General features: G+C 56.7%; 1 protein-coding gene across 1 annotated transcript in view; it reads left to right on the top strand.

Annotated features, from left to right (window-relative positions):
• Positions 1-19,492, top strand: part of PDE9A (phosphodiesterase 9A) — a 94,149-nt gene that overhangs the window by 18,312 nt on the left and 56,345 nt on the right. The window contains exons 2-4 of the mRNA XM_028126504.2: positions 12,780-12,850; positions 13,960-14,037; positions 17,383-17,426. Of these exons, the coding sequence (XP_027982305.1) occupies positions 12,780-12,850; positions 13,960-14,037; positions 17,383-17,426 (193 nt within the window). The remainder of the gene's footprint in view (positions 1-12,779; positions 12,851-13,959; positions 14,038-17,382; positions 17,427-19,492) is intronic.

The following is a 19,492-nucleotide window of genomic DNA, read 5'->3' as shown; positions in this document are numbered from 1 at the left end:
GAGGTGATGGCAGAGATCATGCTGGTGGTGGAGGAGGTGGTGGTGGAGGAGGTGATGGCAGAGATGGTGCTGGTGGTGGAGGAGGTGGTGGAGGAGGTGATGGCAGAGATGATGCTGGTGGTGGAGGAGGTGGTGGAGGAGGTGATGGAGGAGGTGGTGGTGGAGGTGATGGCAGAGATGGTGGTGGTGGTGGAGGAGGTGATGGAGGAGGTGGTGGTGGAGGTGGTGGCAGAGATGGTGCTGGTGGTGGAGGAGATGGTGGAGGAGGTGATTGGAGGAGGTGATGGCAGAGATGGTGCTGGGGGTGGCAGAGGTGGTGGAGGAGGTGATGGCAGAGATCATGCTGGTGGTGGAGGAGGTGGTGGTGGAGGAGGTGATGGCAGAGATGGTGCTGGTGGTGGAGGAGGTGGTGGAGGAGGTGATGTCAGAGATGATGCTGGTGGTGGAGGAGGTGGTGGAGGAGGTGATGGAGGAGGTGGTGGTGGAGGTGATGGCAGAGATGGTGGTGGTGGTGGAGGAAGTCATGGAGGAAGTGCTGGTGGAGGTGGTGGAGGAGGTGATGGCAGAGATGGTGCTGGTGGTGGAGGAGGTGATGGAGGAGGTGATGGCAGAGATGGTGTTGGTGGTGGAGGAGGTCATGGAGGAGGTGGTGGTGGAGGAGGTGGTGGCAGAGATGGTGCAGGTGGTGGAGGAGGTGGTGGAGGAGGTGATGGCAGAGATGGTGCTGGTGGTGGAGGAGGTGGTGGAGGAGGTGATGGCAGAGATGGTGCTGGTGGTGGAGGAGGTGGTGGAGGAGGTGATGGCAGAGATGGTGCTGGTGGTGGAGGAGGTGGTGGAGGAGGTGATGGCAGAGATGATGCTGGTGGTGGAGGAGGTGGTGGAGGAGGTGATGGAGGAGGTGGTGGTGGAGGTGATGGCAGAGATGGTGCAGGTGGTGGAGGAGGTGGTGGAGGAGGTGGTGGTGGAGGTGATGGCAGAGATGGTGCTGGTGGTGGAGGAGGTGGTGGAGGAGGTGATGGCAGAGATGGTGCTGGTGGTGGAGGAGGTGATGGAGGAGGTGATGGCAGAGATGGTGCTGGTGGTGGAGGAGGTGGTGGAGGAGGTGATGGAGGAGGTGGTGGTGGAGGTGATGGCAGAGATGGTGCTGGTGGTGGAGGAGGTGGTGGAGGAGGTGATGGCAGAGATGATGCTGGTGGTGGAGGAGGTGGTGGAGGAGGTGATGGAGGAGGTGGTGGTGGAGGTGATGGCAGAGATGGTGCAGGTGGTGGAGGAGGTGGTGGATGAGGTGGTGGTGGAGGTGATGGCAGAGATGGTGCAGGTGGTGGAGGAGGTGGTGGAGGAGGTGGTGGTGGAGGTGATGGCAGAGATGGTGCAGGTGGTGGAGGAGGTGGTGGAGGAGGTGATGGCAGAGATGGTGCTGGTGGTGGAGGAGGTGATGGAGGAGGTGATGGATGAGGCGGTGGAGGAGGTAATGATGGTGGCACTGGCATCATTATAGTGTAACACAAACCGGCAGATGCGGACTTCAGCCTCAGCTCATCTGCACGGGAGGATGTTTGAGCACCAGCGCTCCCCAATGGACAGATCCTGTGCTCCGTGGGATGCAAAGGAACTGCCCACAGTTCTGCCCACAGCGAACTCATCTTCCGAAGACTTCCTTCCATGTTTAACAGAAGAGAAAACTAACACTAAAGAGTGAGATCCCATGGATCACTGAGCCTCTCAAAGTTTTTTTTTTTTTTTTTTTTTTAACTCCTACCTGCTGATTCTAGTAACTAATACATAGTTGAATTGCTAGGACCCAAGTTTTTGTTGCAGTCTGGATACAGTCGAACGTGGCTGAGAATCAATACGGGGTTATCAGTCAGCCCAATAGAGCCTGCGCTGTGACGGCGTTCCCAAGAGGGCACATCCTCTTGGCCATACTCTACGGAACAGGAATGCCGACAGGTTGACGTCAGAGCTGGGTGCCCTCGATGCTCTTGCTGGGGAAAATGGCCTTAGAGGGGTCAAGGCGGAGCCTCCCCATCCCCATCCCCATCCCCAGAGAAGGGCTTCAAGGGACCCCTCCCGCAATCACAGGGACCACACAACTTAGCACTTAGTGTGTACCGGGCCCTCTGTGTGTCGTAATGAACCGTCCTAACATTCCCAACACCAGCGGCCAGCCGGGGGTGATCCAGGGGATGTGAGACAGCTGGAATGGCACAGGCTCCAGACAAAGCAGGACCTGCCGGTTCAGACGGAGCCCGCTGAGAGCAGCCCCTCCACCGGCTGACTGTCCCCGTTGCCAGCCCTCCTCTGCCCTGATGGCCCACAGAGTTAGTGCTCAGATCTGCCCCGTGTTAGCAGCTGAACACAAAATCCTACATGCCATCCTAAAATGTGAAGGTTACATAAGAATTAAGTGACATGTATTAGTCCCCATTTGTTCTAGAAGTTCAAATTGATAGCACCCACTAAAGAATTAATGGAAACAGAGGGGGTCCTTGTGGGAGCACCGCCGTTGGAACTGGGAGCTTGGCGTGGCAGCTGCAGGCTCAGTTAGCTTCATTTTGTTCTGTCGGCCCCCAAAACGCTGCCTGAGGAGCGCCCTGGCCTACACAGTCTGGCAGATGAGGACAGACCTGCGTGCCTGGGGGCCAGGACTCCGTCTTAGGACAGCGGTCGTGGCAGCCGCGTGGGTACCAACCGAGCGAGCCTGACCTCAAAGATAACATGTCCCCCCTCAAATCATTGATATTTAGGTGATTAGAGCTGAGGGGGTGCTTTGTAATTATGTCTAAAGGAGTTTCAGTCGGGCTACTTAAAGAAAGGAAACCCGAATCTGGGTTACCAGGACGCTGTCCCGAGCCCCCGTGCCCCAGCGCAGCGCCCCTTCAGAAGTCTGCCCTGGCTTCCCCGCCTGAGCTGCTCTCAGCCCACCTGCTGGCCCAGACCCCTTGGGGCCCCGGCCCAGGCTCACTGCAGCCTCCTGAGAGACAGGCCCAGGCCTCCACACCCTTCCTGGTCACCAAAACCCTCACTCCAGCAGGGTCTTGAAGATGGGTGGATCTCAGGGGTGTTCAGATGAGGTCTGGAGCTTGGAAATCCTTTACCTGGAAATCCTGGCCCGTGCGGAGCGAGGCCTGGCTGCGTCCCAGGCACTCAGAGCACCTGCTGGGGACGGGACCCCCTCCCCGGCCTCCCCCTGCCGTTAGCCGTTTCTGGTTTTCCCCAGGGTCCCGGGGCCACGTGGCGTCCCTCCAGCCCCCCCGGTTTCTTGCAGTTGCTAGGTCCGTGTACCCGTGGCGAGCCCGGAGGCACGGACCCCCTCCTTGCTCGATCCCAGGAGGTACCTGGCCTCGTTTTTGCTCTGGATTCCTGTTCTGCTACACTCCCACACTCTCTCTGCGACCCCCCACTTCCCTGATGTTCTCCCAGGGCCTCCCCCTCACCCCCAGCTCGCCCACCCCTTGCTGAGTGCTCTTTAAATTCTGGGCTTTGTCCTCTGGTTAATTTCCTCATCTGCTTGGCTTCATGCCAAAGAATATTCTTTCCAAATAAAAAATGGTAAAGGCTGTTTTCTCTCTCATAAGAATTTTATGTCGATGCCGTAGAGCGTGCTATCAGGAGGGAATGTTCATAAACTAGTCCTCTTATCAGTGACTAACGTCAGCTTCCAGATCTAGATAACTTTTTTCTTGCTTATAAAAGTCCTGCATATTCATTGTCGAATATTTGAAAAATGCAGAGCACATAAAAAGAAAAGAAAAGAATCCATGGCACCGGCAGGCATTTCAGGACCTCTCCTGGTTTCTGGGGTGTGTGTGTGTGTGTGTGTGTGTGTGTGTGTGTGTGTGGCTCTCTTTTACATAATATTTTATCCTGATCATTTCACTCAGCATTACATCAGCAGTACTCTCCAACATAGCATTAGGGAGTCTTCAAAAACATGATTTTAATGCCAAAATAATGTTCCATCATGGAGACATCCTAAAATATAATCATTCCATCGTTGGTGGGATATTTAGCTTAATTCCATTTCTGCATGACCCTCCCCGGCCGTGCATCTTCGCTTATGGAGTGGCAGAACGGGTCAGGGGTTTGGATGGCTGCAAACAGGCGCTCACTGGTGGAAAGTGCCCGAATGGAGCCTGGCACTTCATAAATGCTCTTATTATGTTTGCTGTTAGTATTTCCTCAAAAGCAATTCCTGGAAATGGCATTCTGGGTCAGAGGGTACATGTTTGCCAAACCGCTTTCCACCAGGGCCGTGTGGACACACATTCCAGGCAGGGCACCCCCTGGCCACCCCCCGGCCAGAGCTGTTTCACATAAACGCTTGGGGGTAATTACAGAGTCACGCGTGGTTGTAAGAAATAACACAGAGACATCTATGTACCCTTTACTCCGTGTCCCCCATGGTAACTTCTTGCAAAATTACAGTACGGTGTCACAACCAGGATACTGACAGCGAGACAAGCCACCACCTTACTCAGATTTCCCCCGTTTTGTTGGGCTTGTTCAAATATGTGTATTGAGTCTATACAGTTTCATCACACAGGCACATTCCCACAGCCACCACCCCAGGCACAAGATGGATGGTTCCGCCCCTTTAAGACCCACCCACCTGCTTCCTCCACCTTCCTGCCCCCGCCCACCCCGTCCCTAACTCCTGGCTCACACTAATCTCCTCTCCATTTCTACAATTGTGTCATTTCGGGAACGTCATATAAATGGAATCATACGGTGTGGAACCTTTTGGGATTGGCTTTTATCCACTCGGCGTAAATCCCTTGAGATCCATCCAGTGGGTGTGTGGATCGATAATTTACTTCTTTTTATTGCTGAGCAGTGTTCTGCGATGTGGACAGACCTCAGTGTGTTTGACATATTCCCCCGTTGAAGGGCATCTGGTTGCTTCCAGATTTGGGCTGTCATCACTTTTCCACTGTCGTCACTTTGCTTATTTCCTCCTGTTTTCTGAGAGGCCGGTATGACTATTTTCAGAAGTTGGCACCCTTGTTTTGGTCGGGTAGAGATTTCTGAGGTCAGTGTGACATTTATAACTAATGGGCATCATCATCAATTACAAGAGCAAATACAAGTATGATGAAGTGTTCACACCAAGATTTAAGAACATCCAGGAGGCTGAGAGGAGTAGCCGGTGCGGATATAGCGCAGGGGGGGCCAGACGTGAATGTCCCAGAAGCATCCAGTTCTGATTAAGCAGAGGAAGGAACAAGGAGCCGGGTCCCCGCGGGGAGGAGCCGAGCTCACTCCCTCTGTGGGAAGGGCAACGTGATAGAAGAAGAAAGCACCTTCCTCCCTTGCTCCATTCCTCCCTGAGGTCTCCAGCAGTATGGTGTCCACAGACCTGGCTCTGCCTTTCAGCCGGAGCCACATAAAATCACTAGGGGGACACCACCGTAGAATTATAATGAGGGAAATTTTGCTTGAGATTCATTACTCCAAGTTCCAAGCAGCTCTGTGAAAACTGTTGCTAAGGCAATTGAGTAAAAATTCACAGGCTATGTACACAGTAACAGCAAGACAATGAACGTAAGCACGTGTTTGAAAACAGCCAGCCCCTAAAGCACGACATGTCTGACACAGATTGTTTTTTCATGGTTTTGAGAGGTACCGCAGATGTTTTCTGTGATTTCGAAGGCTGACGAGGGCCATCGTGGGTGGCCAGCTTCGTGAGATTGTCCCCCTGGTGATAAAGATGGTAGCCGGCCTCGCGGAGGAGATCCCCGGGACACTCTGCTCCCTCAGGAGGGCACCTCCACCGACCCCCTCCCCGCCCGGTCCCTAGTCCCCTCCTGGGCGTAGCCACACACTGATCTCTTCTTCTGTGATAGTGGTGGTTTTTGTCTTTCCCAGCCTGCAAAACTCAACCCAAACCTAAACTGCCAGTTGGTTCTCTTCTTTGTCCAGGATGGGGAGCATTTCATGACGTAGCACCACCAATATCCGTGCAAGAACCCCGGCTGCTAGCAGTGGTTGGCTTCATGCCCATCCATACAAGAATTTGATAAGCCCATCAATGCCGTTCCCGGCAGTGGCAAGGAGGCGCCTCAGACTGCAGCGGGAGGCGGAGCTGGGGGTCTGCCCCCCTCCCCCGATGTACGTGCACGGAACACAGGCCCCGGCGGGCGCTCGCGGGCCTGACACACTCAGCCCACTCTGCTCTGTGAGTCTCTTACTCCTGCCCCTCTGGCCCGAGCGTCTGATGGCTCCGAAGAAGGAGTCACTTCCTTGGCCGACGGGTCCTACCACAGCTGGGCTGAAGAGATGCCGAAATGAGTAAACAGGGAGGGAGCCACGAGTCATTTGTGTTTGTGACGCCCAGATAACAGACCACTGTCACGGTGCTTCCGTGCATCCGGACTGGCTGTCACCTGATCACGCCCACAGCTGCTTGTCATCCTTAAAAAGAGGAAGGCGAGAAGCCAAAGGAGGGCAGATGGTGGACATTAAGACCACTCTCCTTAAACGTTACTTTGAGAATTCACGCACAGATTTCAGTCCAGAAACGTACATCCCATAAACGCACTCTCCAGAGATCAGAGCTGGTGTCAGGCAGACGAGGAGTACGGCACCCGCCCTCCGGGGCAGCCAGTGTCCCCTGAGCAGCTGGGCCACGCCAGGCTCCGGGCTCCACAAAGCAAGCCACGGCCTCCACGTCTGAAACACATCATGGCAGCCACGGCCACCCATGGTCAGAGCTGGCGTAGACGTGGAAGCCACTGCTGGGCCTACCTTGACACCGTCGGAAGCCGAGCAGGGCCAGGAGTGCGGGGGTGGGGGCGCACACCAGCCCCACTCTCCCCCGGCTGGAGCAGGGGCTGCGTGAAGTCTATGTGTGTCACAGCCCAAGCCACGGCCACGCGGTGCACACTGCTGCTGAGCTGAAGGCTCGGTCACCGGAGGTATGTGGCCAGGCCAGTCCCTCCTTACTGTCCACCTTCATACCCCAGCTTTCAGATTCACAAAGTGGGGCATGGTGAGCCAGGAGTGGTCCAGGGTAGGAGGTCACAGCCTGAAGTGGTAGGGGCACACGAGGGAGCCCTGGCCGCTTGCCACTGGCTGAGGGTGCCGAAGCCCGGATGCTGAGGCCCTCTCAGTGGGTGGAAGAACCTTCTGGAAAAAGTCCAGCACAGGTGGGGCCGCCCCAGTCTGTGGGTGAACGCCGTGTCACCGCTGCTGGTCTGGGGCCCCCACCGCACCCCCGTGTCCTTGCTGGCCTCGGTGCACATCGGAGTCCTGTCTCTGCCCCAGAACGTGCCAGGCAGCTCATCGTTCACTGGGATCTCCTCTCCCTTGGTGGTGAATGATGCCCTTTCACATCCTCATTGAACACTTCATGCTGGACACGCAGCTTCACTTCTCCGTGGAAAGTCCTGCTCGAAAGCTCTTCCATGGAACTTGGGAGCTCTTGTGTCCTGTGCTTGGGTTTGCAGGACGACCGCAGAGTGCCCTCCAGGAGCTCCGGTCGAGCGGTGATCCAGTCTTCGCCTGCCTGACATCCCGGCAAGAAACTCTGCATTGCCTGGAGCTGGCACTGCGGCCTGGAGACCCCATCCATCCTCCTGCCCTTGGCACACAGACGACACAACCTTGAGGGGCTCCCTTCTGCATGCTCCCTCCACGAGCCTCTGAAGGGGGCATCCAGGGAGACAAAGGAAAACACAGACCATGGGGCCCTTCATGAATAGAATCTCATTCTGGGAAGAGGCCTCTGGACTCAGAATCGAAGAGAAGAGAAGTCAGACCCCGTCCTTTAGAAACTGCCCATCCTGTCTCTTTAACCCAAAGGCCACGTGGGCATGGGCTCGGCAGCCTCCGTCTGTCTGCTCTGCAGTCACCGGACCTGTTTCTCTAAGCATGTTGGTCGAAGCGCTTTTGATACTCGGGAACAGAAATGTTGTTATGCCAATTCAAGGAAGTCTGGGTTTGCGTGGGGTCCATGGATGTAAGGAGGTGTGTAAGGATGCTGTGAGTCCCCAGGAAAGGCCCAGCTCTGGGGTGCCAGGGAGCCCGGGCAGGCCTGGCTCTCCTCTCCTGTGTCCCTCACCACAGCCTCCCTTGGCTCTCTGTGACGAGTGCCTTCCCTGTGCCCCTCTTCTGAGGACTGCTCTTCCTTACTCATCCCGTGGGTGACCTAGTGTGGTCAGCCCACGATGGAGTCCCACGACCCTGCACTCACCCCAACTGCCACCAGCTCTGAGTCGCTTCATAAAAGGTCTTCTCGTGAGGAAAGGTGATGGGGTACCAGACAGAGGCTCACAGGTCAGGCCGCAAGGACGGGCAGGGCCACCAGGAGCCAGGGCTGCCCATCGGGGCTGCAGGGAATGTGCCGAACAGCCAGTTGGTTGGTATGGGTTGGCTGCTGCTGTCCCTGGATCTCATGCCTAAGTCCCCACCTGGAAGGACAGGCCAGAGGACACCTGTCAGAAGGTGCCCCAGCCAGCCAGCGCGTCCAGAGCCCCAGGTCCCCCTTCCTGGGCTGCTCGACAGGAAGGGGTCAAGGCTGGTCGAGCCGTGAGCAGAGCCAGAAAGCCCAGTCAAACTGTGTGTGCTCTGGTACACCTGTCTCTCTTCCTTGTCTTGATCTGCTGTGGATCGGTGCCACGAAGCAGCGGGACCATCCTGCTGTGAGCTTGGGATTCCCCCCCCACCTCCATGTTTGCCTTTCTGGAGTCAAGGGTAGCTCTCTCCCCAAGACACAGGGAAGCAGAAGAGCTGGGTTAGATGTTTGTTCAAGCTCTGGAAATCCCACAGGTGGGAAATTGGAAGTTCTACAAAAGGAAAATCAGGTGCCGAACAAAATGTGGTAGAAAGCCATCCGGGGCACTCGGCAACTCAGGACCCACTGGCGACTTGCCCTGCAAAATGTAGGCTTCCAGAGCCAGCAGGGACCGTGAGGGCCATGGGCAACGGAGGTGGCTGGTGTCGAGGTTTGTGTTAAAGCGACGCGTCCCGCGTGACGCCTTCAGAAACCTGCCCTCCCGTGTCGCTCCTCCCGCCCCGACAGCAGGTGTGATTAACAGCATATACAGATGGCAGACTGGGGCTCCAAGTGGTCACGGTCTTCCCCAAGGCGGGGTGGTGTGTGAAAGGGGATCCGGTGGGCAGAAGGCGTAGCTGGTGGGGATGGACACTAGGCTTCCCGTTCCTGTTCCCGCTGCTCCTGCCACAGCTGTCCTTGGAAGGAGGCTGGTCCGAGTGTAGACCCCGAATGACCTGGGAGCCCAGGTGCTGTGGCCGGGTGCGTGCGCCGGCTGGCGGGGCCTGCGGGGGCCTCTCTGGCGCCCGCCCCAGCATGGGGCAGTTACGGGGCGGCAGGAAGGTTCCAGAAATTCCCACGGACATTCCCGGGACGCTGCTGCACAAGAAGCAAGGTCAGTGTCCAGCAGGCGAGAGGCCCCCTGAATCCTCACGTGTCTCTCGCCTTGCTCTCTTATCCCGGCTCCCAGTCGAACCACACGAAAGGGTCTGGCGGCTCGGCCGTGCCGATTTGGGAGCGCCAGCCCTCACTGCCTCAAGCTGGGGGAAGCACGAAGTCTTTGCTTCTCTGCTGACTTGCTGCTTGCACATCCCCCTTCCATGTTTCCTGTTACCAACACTTGTTCTTGGCACTTCTTCGCTGGACAAAGCACTTGCACAGTGATTCGGCATGTGAACAAAAAGCCATGTGGCCTCCTGCCAAGGCGGCCTGGGGGTCTCCCAGGCTGAGCAAGCCTCTCCCAGAGCCAGGAGCACCTGAGCTAAGCTGAAGGGCTTCTCGGGCCGCGGGTGGAGAACGCCACAGTCCCAGCACGGCCGCCGCCTTCCGGGCGCACCCGCCACTGTGCCCCCGCCTCTCCCCTGCTCGGCCCTGCTGACGGCGTGTTCACTAAGGTACCAGCGTGGCTCGCATGCAGATAGAGTGACCCCACGCCAAAGTCGTCCTTAGCAGAGCGAGGGAACTAGTAAGATGTTACAGCCAGCTCAGAAGAGAAAGCAAAGAAGCGTAGACTCGTGTGCAAGAAAGGAACCCCGAGACCGATCTACAGGTGACAGCGCATCACCTCCCAGCGGACACACAGCGGCATCCCTTCTGTTTATTCCAGATTTCCTCACAGCCTCCTGGCCGGTGGTCAGAAATAATCTCAGAGAAGGGTTCTTCTGGCTCACGAGCAGCACCGGCCTGGCAGGGTTGGGCCGGGCCGTTTGCGGGGGCAGCGAGAGCGTCAGCATGCCTGCTGGGCCTGCCCGAGGCGGCCTCGCTAGGAGGCCCGTGGCTGCGTGTCTTAGAGCTTCTGGGATTTGCGTTCCAAGGCTGGGAAGGCGAGCCCAGCACTCCATCCTCCAGAGGCAAGAGACTCACAGACGTGGGTGAAGCCACTGCAGACGACCACGGCAAATGCCCCGTGTCCCCTGTAAGGTCCCCTGCCATGCACTCGCATCCTCCAAGCGTGGGCATGGCGATCCCATGGAGTGGTCTGTGTTTCAGCCACAGAGTTACGGTCTGGACACAGTCCGAGCGAGGTGGTCAGAGGCCGGGCCCCAGGAGTCTGGCCCTCAACGCGGAGCAGTGCGTCCTCCTCCCTCGGGTCTGAGGTGGTCCTCCCCAGCCAAGTCCCAAGCTGGCCTGTAGTGATGGCAGAGGCTTGGCGCAGGTGCCGCGGGAGAACGGAGCCCTCGGCTGCCTGGTTCTGCCCATTCCACGGAAGATAGACTTGACGCACAAAGACACTTGCACAAGGCCACAGAGGAGCCGCCCCTCCCCGGCAGGAGGGCCCCCACAGCGCGGGTGTCAGCTGCTCATCCAGGGAGCCTGCTAAACAAGATGCAGGGGCCCAGGGCCCGGCCCAGATGCCCGGCTTCGGAATCCTCATGCCAGGGCCCGGAAGTCGGCAGCCCCAGCCGAGGAGCATCAACGGCATCTCCCCGGCAGGGCCGGGGGTTGGTGGGGAGCAGCTGCCTTCCCCGCTGCAAGCCTCCTCCTCCACTCACCCCTGCCCTTCACCAGCACAGTCAAAGGTTCAGCTGAGAAAGCAGGAGAGCCGTGCCGGGGGGGAAATGGCCAGGACCCCAGCCTCAATCCCCTCACCCCTCACCCCTCACGGCACCGCTGGAAAAGCCAAGGCACGACTCTGGCGCTCAGGCCTGTGCTGGGGCCACTGGGGACGCGCTGTCGTGAGAACGCAGGCCTGGCACATGGTCAGATAAAGTCAAGGCTCCTCTGCAGGCGGGTGGGGAGGCTCTGTCCTGTGGCCAGGCGCGGGGAGAGGGGCATCCAGAGAGGGGAGGGGTGGCACCAAGCGAGGGCCTGGGGAGGGGCTCCATGGCCCGCGGGGAAGGTGGGATAGGTGCCTGGTGAGGCCCCAGGCTGGAAGGGACAAGCCCTCGGCCCCCTACGTGCCCAGCCAAGGAGGTGGACCGGCTGGGCTTGTGGGGCACGCGGGACAGCAAAAGTCTCTGCACAGAAAAGTGGCATGACTGGGTCTGAGTACCAGGGCTGGGAGCCGGGGGGCACCAGGAGCGGGGACCGGCGCAGGGGCCGCGGCAGGATCCCGGCTGAACCAGGACGGCGGCGGCCACCAGGTGCACAGGGCGGACCACCGACGCCAGCACTGCACGTGCAGATACGGTGGAGAGAAGGTGAGCTAGCTCGGTCTCAGCGTGGCGGGGCCAGCAGCGGGCAGGAAGTGGTGTCAGTCACAGGAAGGCTGGGTGTATGGGGGAGAATAGTCACTGTCCCCGTGAAGGGACATCCTGAGGCTTTTAGATGAGAAAGCGGGGCTCTGGGCACCGGAAGGTGCCCGCCCTTCCCAGGGGTGAGGGGAAGGGGCAGTCAGCCAGGGAAAATGTGGAAGGAAACCCTCTCCTGGGGTGGAAGTGGGGGCCGTGGTGTGGATTGTTCACGCCCCATCAGCCACGGAGATCAGAGCCCTCGCTGTACTTGAAGCCCCCTCCCAGGGAGGGATTTGGAGCAGAGGTGCACCGTCGGGACCCCCTGCACCAAAGATGCTGATGCAAACGCGTTTCTCTCCCATCCCCAGAACCGGATCCCCCGGCTCTGTGCACCTGCCAGCACGTGATGATTTTTACCGTGGAGACGGCCAGTTCACTTTGGAGTTTTCCCATTGTGTCGCCCCTTGGATTTAGTCCTACAGCCTCAGCCCTCGAAGTCCATAAAGGCAATCTTTGTTTTTTAAGCCAATGACCTTTAAAAAGATATTTTGGGAGGGCCTGGGATGGCTCAGTTGGTTGATCATTCGACTCTTGATTTCGGCTCAGGTCATGATCTCGGGGTCGTGAGATCGAGCCCCATGATGGGCTCTGTGCTCAGCGTGGAGTCTGCTTGAGATTCTCTCCCTCTGCCCCTGCCCCCACTTGCATGCTCTCTCTCTCTCTCTCAAATAAATAAAAATAAATCCTTAAAAAAATAAAGAGTTCTTTTGTTTTTTACATCATGGCCCCCAGGTCTCACTGGAGACTCCCTGAGGTGGGGTGTCATGAAGCCATGTGACAGCACCGTCCTGAGTGGGTGTGTCTCGTGGGTGAGAGCTTCACCCTCAAGACCGTTTTCAGGAAACAAACGAAGGAAGTCTTCAGTTTGCATGGACAGACTCAGTGACAAGACATACGTGTGGCATTCCCGGGCCCATGGTTACGTCGTCTCTTTTTTACGATAAGCCTGCAGGTTGGGCCGGAGAGAAAGCTCGGGGACCCTGACGTCGCCATGGAAACCCGCTACCCAGCTCTGGCCCGCCCCTCACGGCCCTGTGCCTTGTGTCTTGCAGGTGGTCTTTAGCAAGTACTGCAACTCCAGTGACATCATGGACCTGTTCTGCATCGCCACCGGCCTGCCCCGGTGAGTGGTCCGGACCGCACCCCCAGCAGGGCGCCCCCACCAGCAGGGTGCCGGTTCGCCTGGAGAGGAAGGTGCCTGGGAGGGAGGGTGAGCCGCGGGTCTGAAGGGTGACAGGTGGGCCAGGGCCCCGTGGGCTCACCTTGAACGCAGGGGCCCTTTCCGATCGGTGAGTGAGGCCTCACAGGTGTGGGCCACGGCCTGTCCCCAGCCTGCCGGACCAGCACCGCGCTGTGCATGCAGGAAACCACTGGGCAGAATGAGGCAGAAACCACTGTCTTAAGAGGGTTTCTTTTTCCTTTTATTTATTTATTTGCTTTTGAAGAAAGGACAGAGGAGAGCAGTTGTGTTTTGGCTTTGGCCCCCCAGCCCGAGATGATCCAGCAGGTGATATTTTCTATCTCGGGGGTGGCGGAGGGGGTTGCCACAGAGCAACGTTTGGGAAGACAGATTTACAGAAAGTAGTTGGAAAGGCCCGTAATCCCCTCATAGAATCAGCAGACTTCCAGAAGAGTCTTTTTCCCCAGTCGGCAGCCTGTTCGAGTGCAGCTTCTGTCCTCACTTTCTGACTGTAGAATGGCCAGGGGTAGCCGGGGTGTGGCATCTAACTCCGGAGCTGTGACCCGGGTCGAGGACGGGGACCGGACAGCAGCAGTGTCACAGGCAGGGAAGGACAGGCCGAGACGCCCTCTGGAACTACGGCCAACAGCAGTTTGTAGCTGCAGAAACAGCCCGCAGCCTGGGGCGTCTTTGAGCTTTGTGCTAGGAAATAGACACCATTCTTGACAGCACCCCGAGATTCGGGTGTCACCCCCAACGCACGCACCCGGAGACCACAGAGGCTTAAATAACGTGGTCGAGGCCACACCGCTCGCCCAGAGGCCCCAGGGATGAGAGGTTGTGGGGAGACTCTGCCTCCCCGCCCGAAGGTGCTTCCTAGGAGAGGCTCCCCCGCGCCCGTGGCTTCCTTCAGAATGGACAGAGCACTGGGAATTACGCACGGCCACCTGTGTGTGCACAAAGGCAGGGCCATGTCCTGGGGCTGAGCCGGCCCCAGTACCCATGCGGTTGTCCCCTGCGCCATGGGGACACTGACACAGCATGTCTTCCAGGAACACGACCATCTCCCTGCTGACCGCGGACGATGCCATGGTGTCCATCGACCCCACCATGCCCGCCAATTCAGAACGGTAAGCGGCGGCCTCTCCAGCACTTCTCTACACACACAGGACGGGCTCCACGGTTGTCCTCTTAATTCACTGCTGTGGGAAAATCTGAATTGAAACCAAAGATGGGGTAGGGGTGGGAGGGGTCCTTTGCAGACCAGTCACTTTCCAAGATAATTACAAGGTGCAGGTGTGCTCAGGGACCCTTCTGAGGGCTTGATCGCAACAAGAGTCCCCTGAGGAGGAAACTGAGGCCCTGAAGGCCAGTGAGGAGCAGTGGAGCTAGGCCCCAGGGCGGTGTGCTGACTGCCCCCTGTCCTGCTCTGGAAGGTTCCCTGACCCTCACTGTAGGTCCTCAGAAGGTCCCCCCTAGCACCCAAGGTGTGTGCACACCTGAGCACCCAGCAGTGAGCACCTGCTCTCCCCCCTGCCCCCAGCAGCCGGCCTGTCGGCCGTTTCCCCCCCGCCCCCGGGCTGGGTGCAGGACACCCCAGGCCCTGGCAGGGGCACACCTAAGGCTTCAGTGCAAAAGGCCAGACAAACCCCGTGGGAGGTACAATGCCATCACGAGTCTCCCAGCCACACCGTCCCTCGGGCTCCGTGGTCTGTGGCGGGCAGCATCCTCCTCCGTGCCCCCAGATGCCTCCACTGGGCCCCCTCACCAACTGTGCCCATCAGTCTTCCCAAATTTCGTCCATCAGGAGCTCCTGCCCCACGCCCTCTGGCTCTTGATTATCAGCTCGGGGCTCCCCAGAAGGAGTAGGGCTGACCAGCTCCCCAACAACTCCGGTGAGATCCTTATAAATCCTGGCACACCCACCCCGGCCCGACCGGATAGCGCTTCAGAAGCGAGGTCTCCAGCGACTGGTCACCCCTGATGTCTGCGAGGTCAGGGCGGACGTTTCACTCCAACCAGGGCCCCGTCGGCACGCAGGGTGACCTGCTCTCTGAGCGAAACTGCCTAGCGCTTTACTCCCTCCCGGAGGCTGTCGGCGGGGGCGGTTTTGTTCCGCTGGGGACACTGGGCTGCGTCTGGAGACATTCCGGCCACCACAGACGGAGGCGTGCTGACATGCGGCGGCCAGAGACCAGGGCTGTTGCTACCGGCCCTACTGTGCGCAGGACGGCCCCAGCACCGACACTCACTGCCCGAAACGCCAGGGGTGCCGAGGTGCAAAAGCCCTCTTGGCGTTTTCTCTTTACGGAGCTACTGGTTATCCGCTCAAAGGTCACCAACCACTGACCCAGCTCCGCGGAGGCTGCCCCTTCTCCCTCCCTCTCTCTGCCCCCAGGTTCCGACTCTCTGTCTCTCTGGGGCTGAGCCCCAGAACTGGCTTTTCTCTGGGCTCCCAGGTGCTGGTGGTGATGCTGGGTGGGACCCCTCTGCCCCCTCCGTTGATGGGACCTCCCCTGCCTCCACTGGCTTTCCTGCCACCTCTGTCTGCTTGCCACCGTCCGTCCTGGGGAGGTGGGTGCGCTCAGGGGCGTCCTGCTCAGCCCCGCACCCGTCCCCCTTCCCAGGTCGCATTCTAGCGGTCCCCAGCACAGCCCCGTCTGCTCTGGTTCTCTTCGTTCCCACCGCCTGGGGGCCCCGTCCGTTCCAGTATAACCAGTCCCACTAACCCAGTGACTTTCAGCCCTGCCGAGGACTACCGGAGATCTTCACAAAGGCACCGATGCCCAGACCCCTGCCAGAACCCGTTCAATGTGGAGTTTTGAGGGAGTGCTTAAGGCTCACCAGGTGATTCCGGTGTGCAGCCCTGGGCGAGGGCCACTGATGGAAAGCGTGGAAAATGTAAGAAAGTGCTCAAACCCACACAGATTCAAAACAAGGTGTTACCTGAGCTGCCAGAACCGAGACACATTATGACACAGTCTCTAGGGAGACGAACCCCTAGTTCCAAGTAACCAACTTCCAGAAGACCTTCTGAAGCAGGGCCCTTTCCTAAGTGAGAACAGGGTACTCCCAGGGGAGAGGTGACAGTGTGGACTCGCATCTCGACACTCTGTGCCGGGAGGGACCCTCATGGAGCTGTCCATCCATCATCCAGGATAACTCTGCCGTCCAGTTTTTATTTTATACTTTATTCGTGTTTTCAATGGTCAGAGTTCTCCACGTGGCCTGTAACTGTTAAACCACAGGTATCCCCATCAACCACTGCTAACAGTGGGGTACGTCGGAGTCCCTCCAGATTTTCTGTGCTCGTTCTCTGTTATTCCATAACACGCTCGGTCCGCCCACCATCCCCTCGGGGCAACACCTGCACACGTATCTCCCTTTTTGACCGCGGACTTACTCCACGGAACAGCGAGTAGATACTCAGTGCCCTGCTGACCGGGGCCCGAAAATTCGGAGCGCCCCGCCGTTCTTACAGTGAGGTGATACCTGTCCCCAGTGTGTAGTTGAACACGGACTGTCGGATCCCTGAGGACAGGAACATTTTGTCCTGTTCACTGTTCTGTCCCCTGTACCTGATCCCAGAGAGCACTCGTGACGAACGACGGAACGGACAAACGGATGACATGGACAAGTGACATGAGAAGGCGTCCCCACGGGCCAGTGTTTCATCTGACACCCTTGTTCCTAAATTCATGGGCTGAGTCAGAGGACTGAATATCGTCCGTTAACCAGTCTCGCCGGGCACCTTCCCAGGACCGTGGTGGTGCGCACCCCGGCCCGCGACACTGTAGCACATCTCCCTGGGCCCCTGCAGCCTGCTTGTTGAAATTTTGCTAAACTACCGGGTAAAAAACAGCATCTCTCTTGAGGAGCCTTTCTGAAAAACTGTTACCAGCTATTGCGTATTCCTGCTGTTTTTGACCTCTTCTCCGTGGCTCCGTTTCCTCTCCCTCCCTCTGTGCCGTAGGTCCTTGTGTGTCAGGGGCAAACATGCTCCCATCCGCTCTGGGCCTCGGACCACTGGGATGGCATCACCAAGTGCACGTTCAGCCGAGGGACAAACCCCATCTTCCCCCGTGCACCTGGGAGATGCAGTCGCCGTGAGCTCGGGCCGGGCCCGGGACAGAGCCTCCCGCATCAGTCGGGTGTCCGTCCGGTGGACTCGGGCAGCTCCAGCGGTCTCCCGCACCCGAGTAGCCGTGGTGTGGACCACAAAATGTGTTCAGCTCACCAAATAATGAACATCACAGAGGAAGTTCATCATTTAAATGATATATTTAAAGTATTTGGAGTTCTTCCGAACGAGGAAGCTCAGAACAGCCAAAGAAACTAATTTCAGAAAGAAAAAAAAAAAAAAAACCCCTAATCCACTGAATTCTAATTTATCCCGAGCGGCTTATCTCTCACAGCAGACGTGCCAAGAACACCTTTGACGGCATCTCACAGGGGAACTGTCTTCTCTCTTGCAGCACTCCCTACAAAGTGAGACCTGTGGCCGTCAAGCAATTGTCTGGTAAGGCCCTGCTATCATTTTTAAAATTAAAAGAAAAGAAGGCTCCAGGCTGCCCCTGTGATTGAATATATTATTAGGTAAGCATTTGAATCTAAAACCCTGTGCTATTACAGAATCCAAAGCCCTGTCTTAGATTCCACCCTTGACAGCCCCTTGGGGGCCTCCCCCCCATGCTGTCCCTTACTGACTCAGAGGGCGCTGGGTGACGTTCCGCCCGTGTCGTCCTGGACACAGGGCCTGTCCTGCTCACTCAGACCGTGAGCCGCCAAGGTGGGCCATCTGCAGCCCCCAGCCCCCAGGATGCTTCGTGTAGCCAGTGGTGGTGTTTTGCTAAAACCCATTTCCTTTTGGATCTTTTCCCTTATTTATGCATGATTCATGCATCATAAAATGTTCCCTTTTAAGTGTACATTTTGATGAGTTTTGAAAAATGTATCCCCCCCCGCTTAACTGTTGACCAGAATCAGGACACAGAACATTTATATTATCTGAAAAGGTTCTTCTGTGCCCCTTCCCAGGGAACCCCCTCCCTCAACCCCTGCTCTCTGTCAGCAGCTGACCTGCCTTCTGACACCGTAGATTTGTCTTTCCCAGAGCGTCGTATAAAAGATACCACATAGTACGTGTGTTCCTTTCTGAATTTCTGACTCAGCCTAATGTCTTTGAGACTTGTCTGTGTGTTGGGTGTCATTCCTTTTTATTGCTGGGGAGGTTTCGTGGTATGGCCGGACCACAGTGTGACTACCCACCCACCTGCCGAAGGACACCCAGCTTATTTCCAGTCTGCAGCCTTCATGAATAAGGCTGCTATGAGCGTTCAAGTGCATGCCTCTGTGGGGACACGTATTCTCATTTCTCTTGGAGTGAACGGGATTGTATTTGTTTCACTTAAAAAACAAAACGAAACGAAACAAAACAAAAGCTAATCCCTTTTTCCCAAAGTGGCAGCACCATCTTGCATTCCCACCCACGGTGTGTGCGTGCTCCTAGTCTGCGCTCCGGACTGTCCGCCCCTTTCCTGTGAACCATTCTAATGGGCGTGTGGTGATACTGCATTGGGTTTGAATTTGTGTTTCCCTAGTGACTAACGAGGGGGAAAGTATTTACTAACCGGTCATAAATCTTCTTCCGTGAACTGCCACAGTCGTGGAGGCTTGCTTCCCATACTGTCAAATAGCGCTCCTGATCCGTCGGACACACCCCGTTAGTCAGATGTGTCTTTGTGAATATTCTCTCCCCGCCTGACTCACTGTTTCGTTTTCCTGTCAGAGCCTTTCAGTGAGTAGAAGTATTAGATTCTGATTTAGGCCTGGAGGACCCATTTTGTTCTTTTATGGTTTCGCTTTGGGTACCCTAAGAAGTCTTAGTTCATGCCCTATCTGTGGGGTCATCGGCCATGCTTTCTTCTTCTAAAAGTTTTATTTTTTTTAGCTTGCACATTTAGGTCTGTGATCCATTTCAAGTTGACTTTTGTGTATGGCCTCGCCAAACGTAGAGGCTTATTTTCCTTTTTAAACTGCGAAGTTAATTTAATTTTTATTTTTTTATAAGATTGATTTTTTTTTTGTAAGATTCTGAAGAACAGAATTCTGAAGCCACCCGTCGTCGGGTGCTGGGCAGTGAGTGATGAGAGACTGAGGCATCTGGGCCTTTTCGCGTCTTGACACTTGACAGTGTTTACACATGGGTACTGGTTGCTTTAGAAGCTCTTTGAAAACTCTTAATTCAATCCTCTTGATAGTAGATGTTAGAATAAAGTAGGAGTTCTAACTTTTTCTAGAATGAAAATTCCTTTTTAACGTAAAAGGTACTCGAGCCCTTGACTTGGTAGCAAATGTGATATTTTTTACATCGTTATTAACTAAACCCCATAGTTTTTTCGGATTTCACTAGTTTTTCTCCTGATGTCCTTTTTCCCCTCCAGCGTCCAAGCCGCGGTCCAGCCCGTCGTGCGCTCATCGACGGGGTCTTCCCGGTTGGCCCTGGTCTCGCAGGTGCTCACACTCCCCTTGTTTGGCCTCAGAGCATCTGTAGAATGTCCCCCAGGCTGGATTTGTCTGATGTTT

Source organism: Eumetopias jubatus, unplaced genomic scaffold (genome assembly GCF_037043125.1).
Source record: "Eumetopias jubatus isolate StellerSeaLion01/CBP00866 unplaced genomic scaffold, mEumJub1_p1.0 scaffold_1, whole genome shotgun sequence".
Lineage (NCBI taxonomy): Eukaryota > Metazoa > Chordata > Mammalia > Carnivora > Otariidae > Eumetopias > Eumetopias jubatus.
The sequence above is the reverse complement of the archived record's forward strand: the minus strand, read 5'-3'. Positions and strand labels throughout refer to the sequence as shown.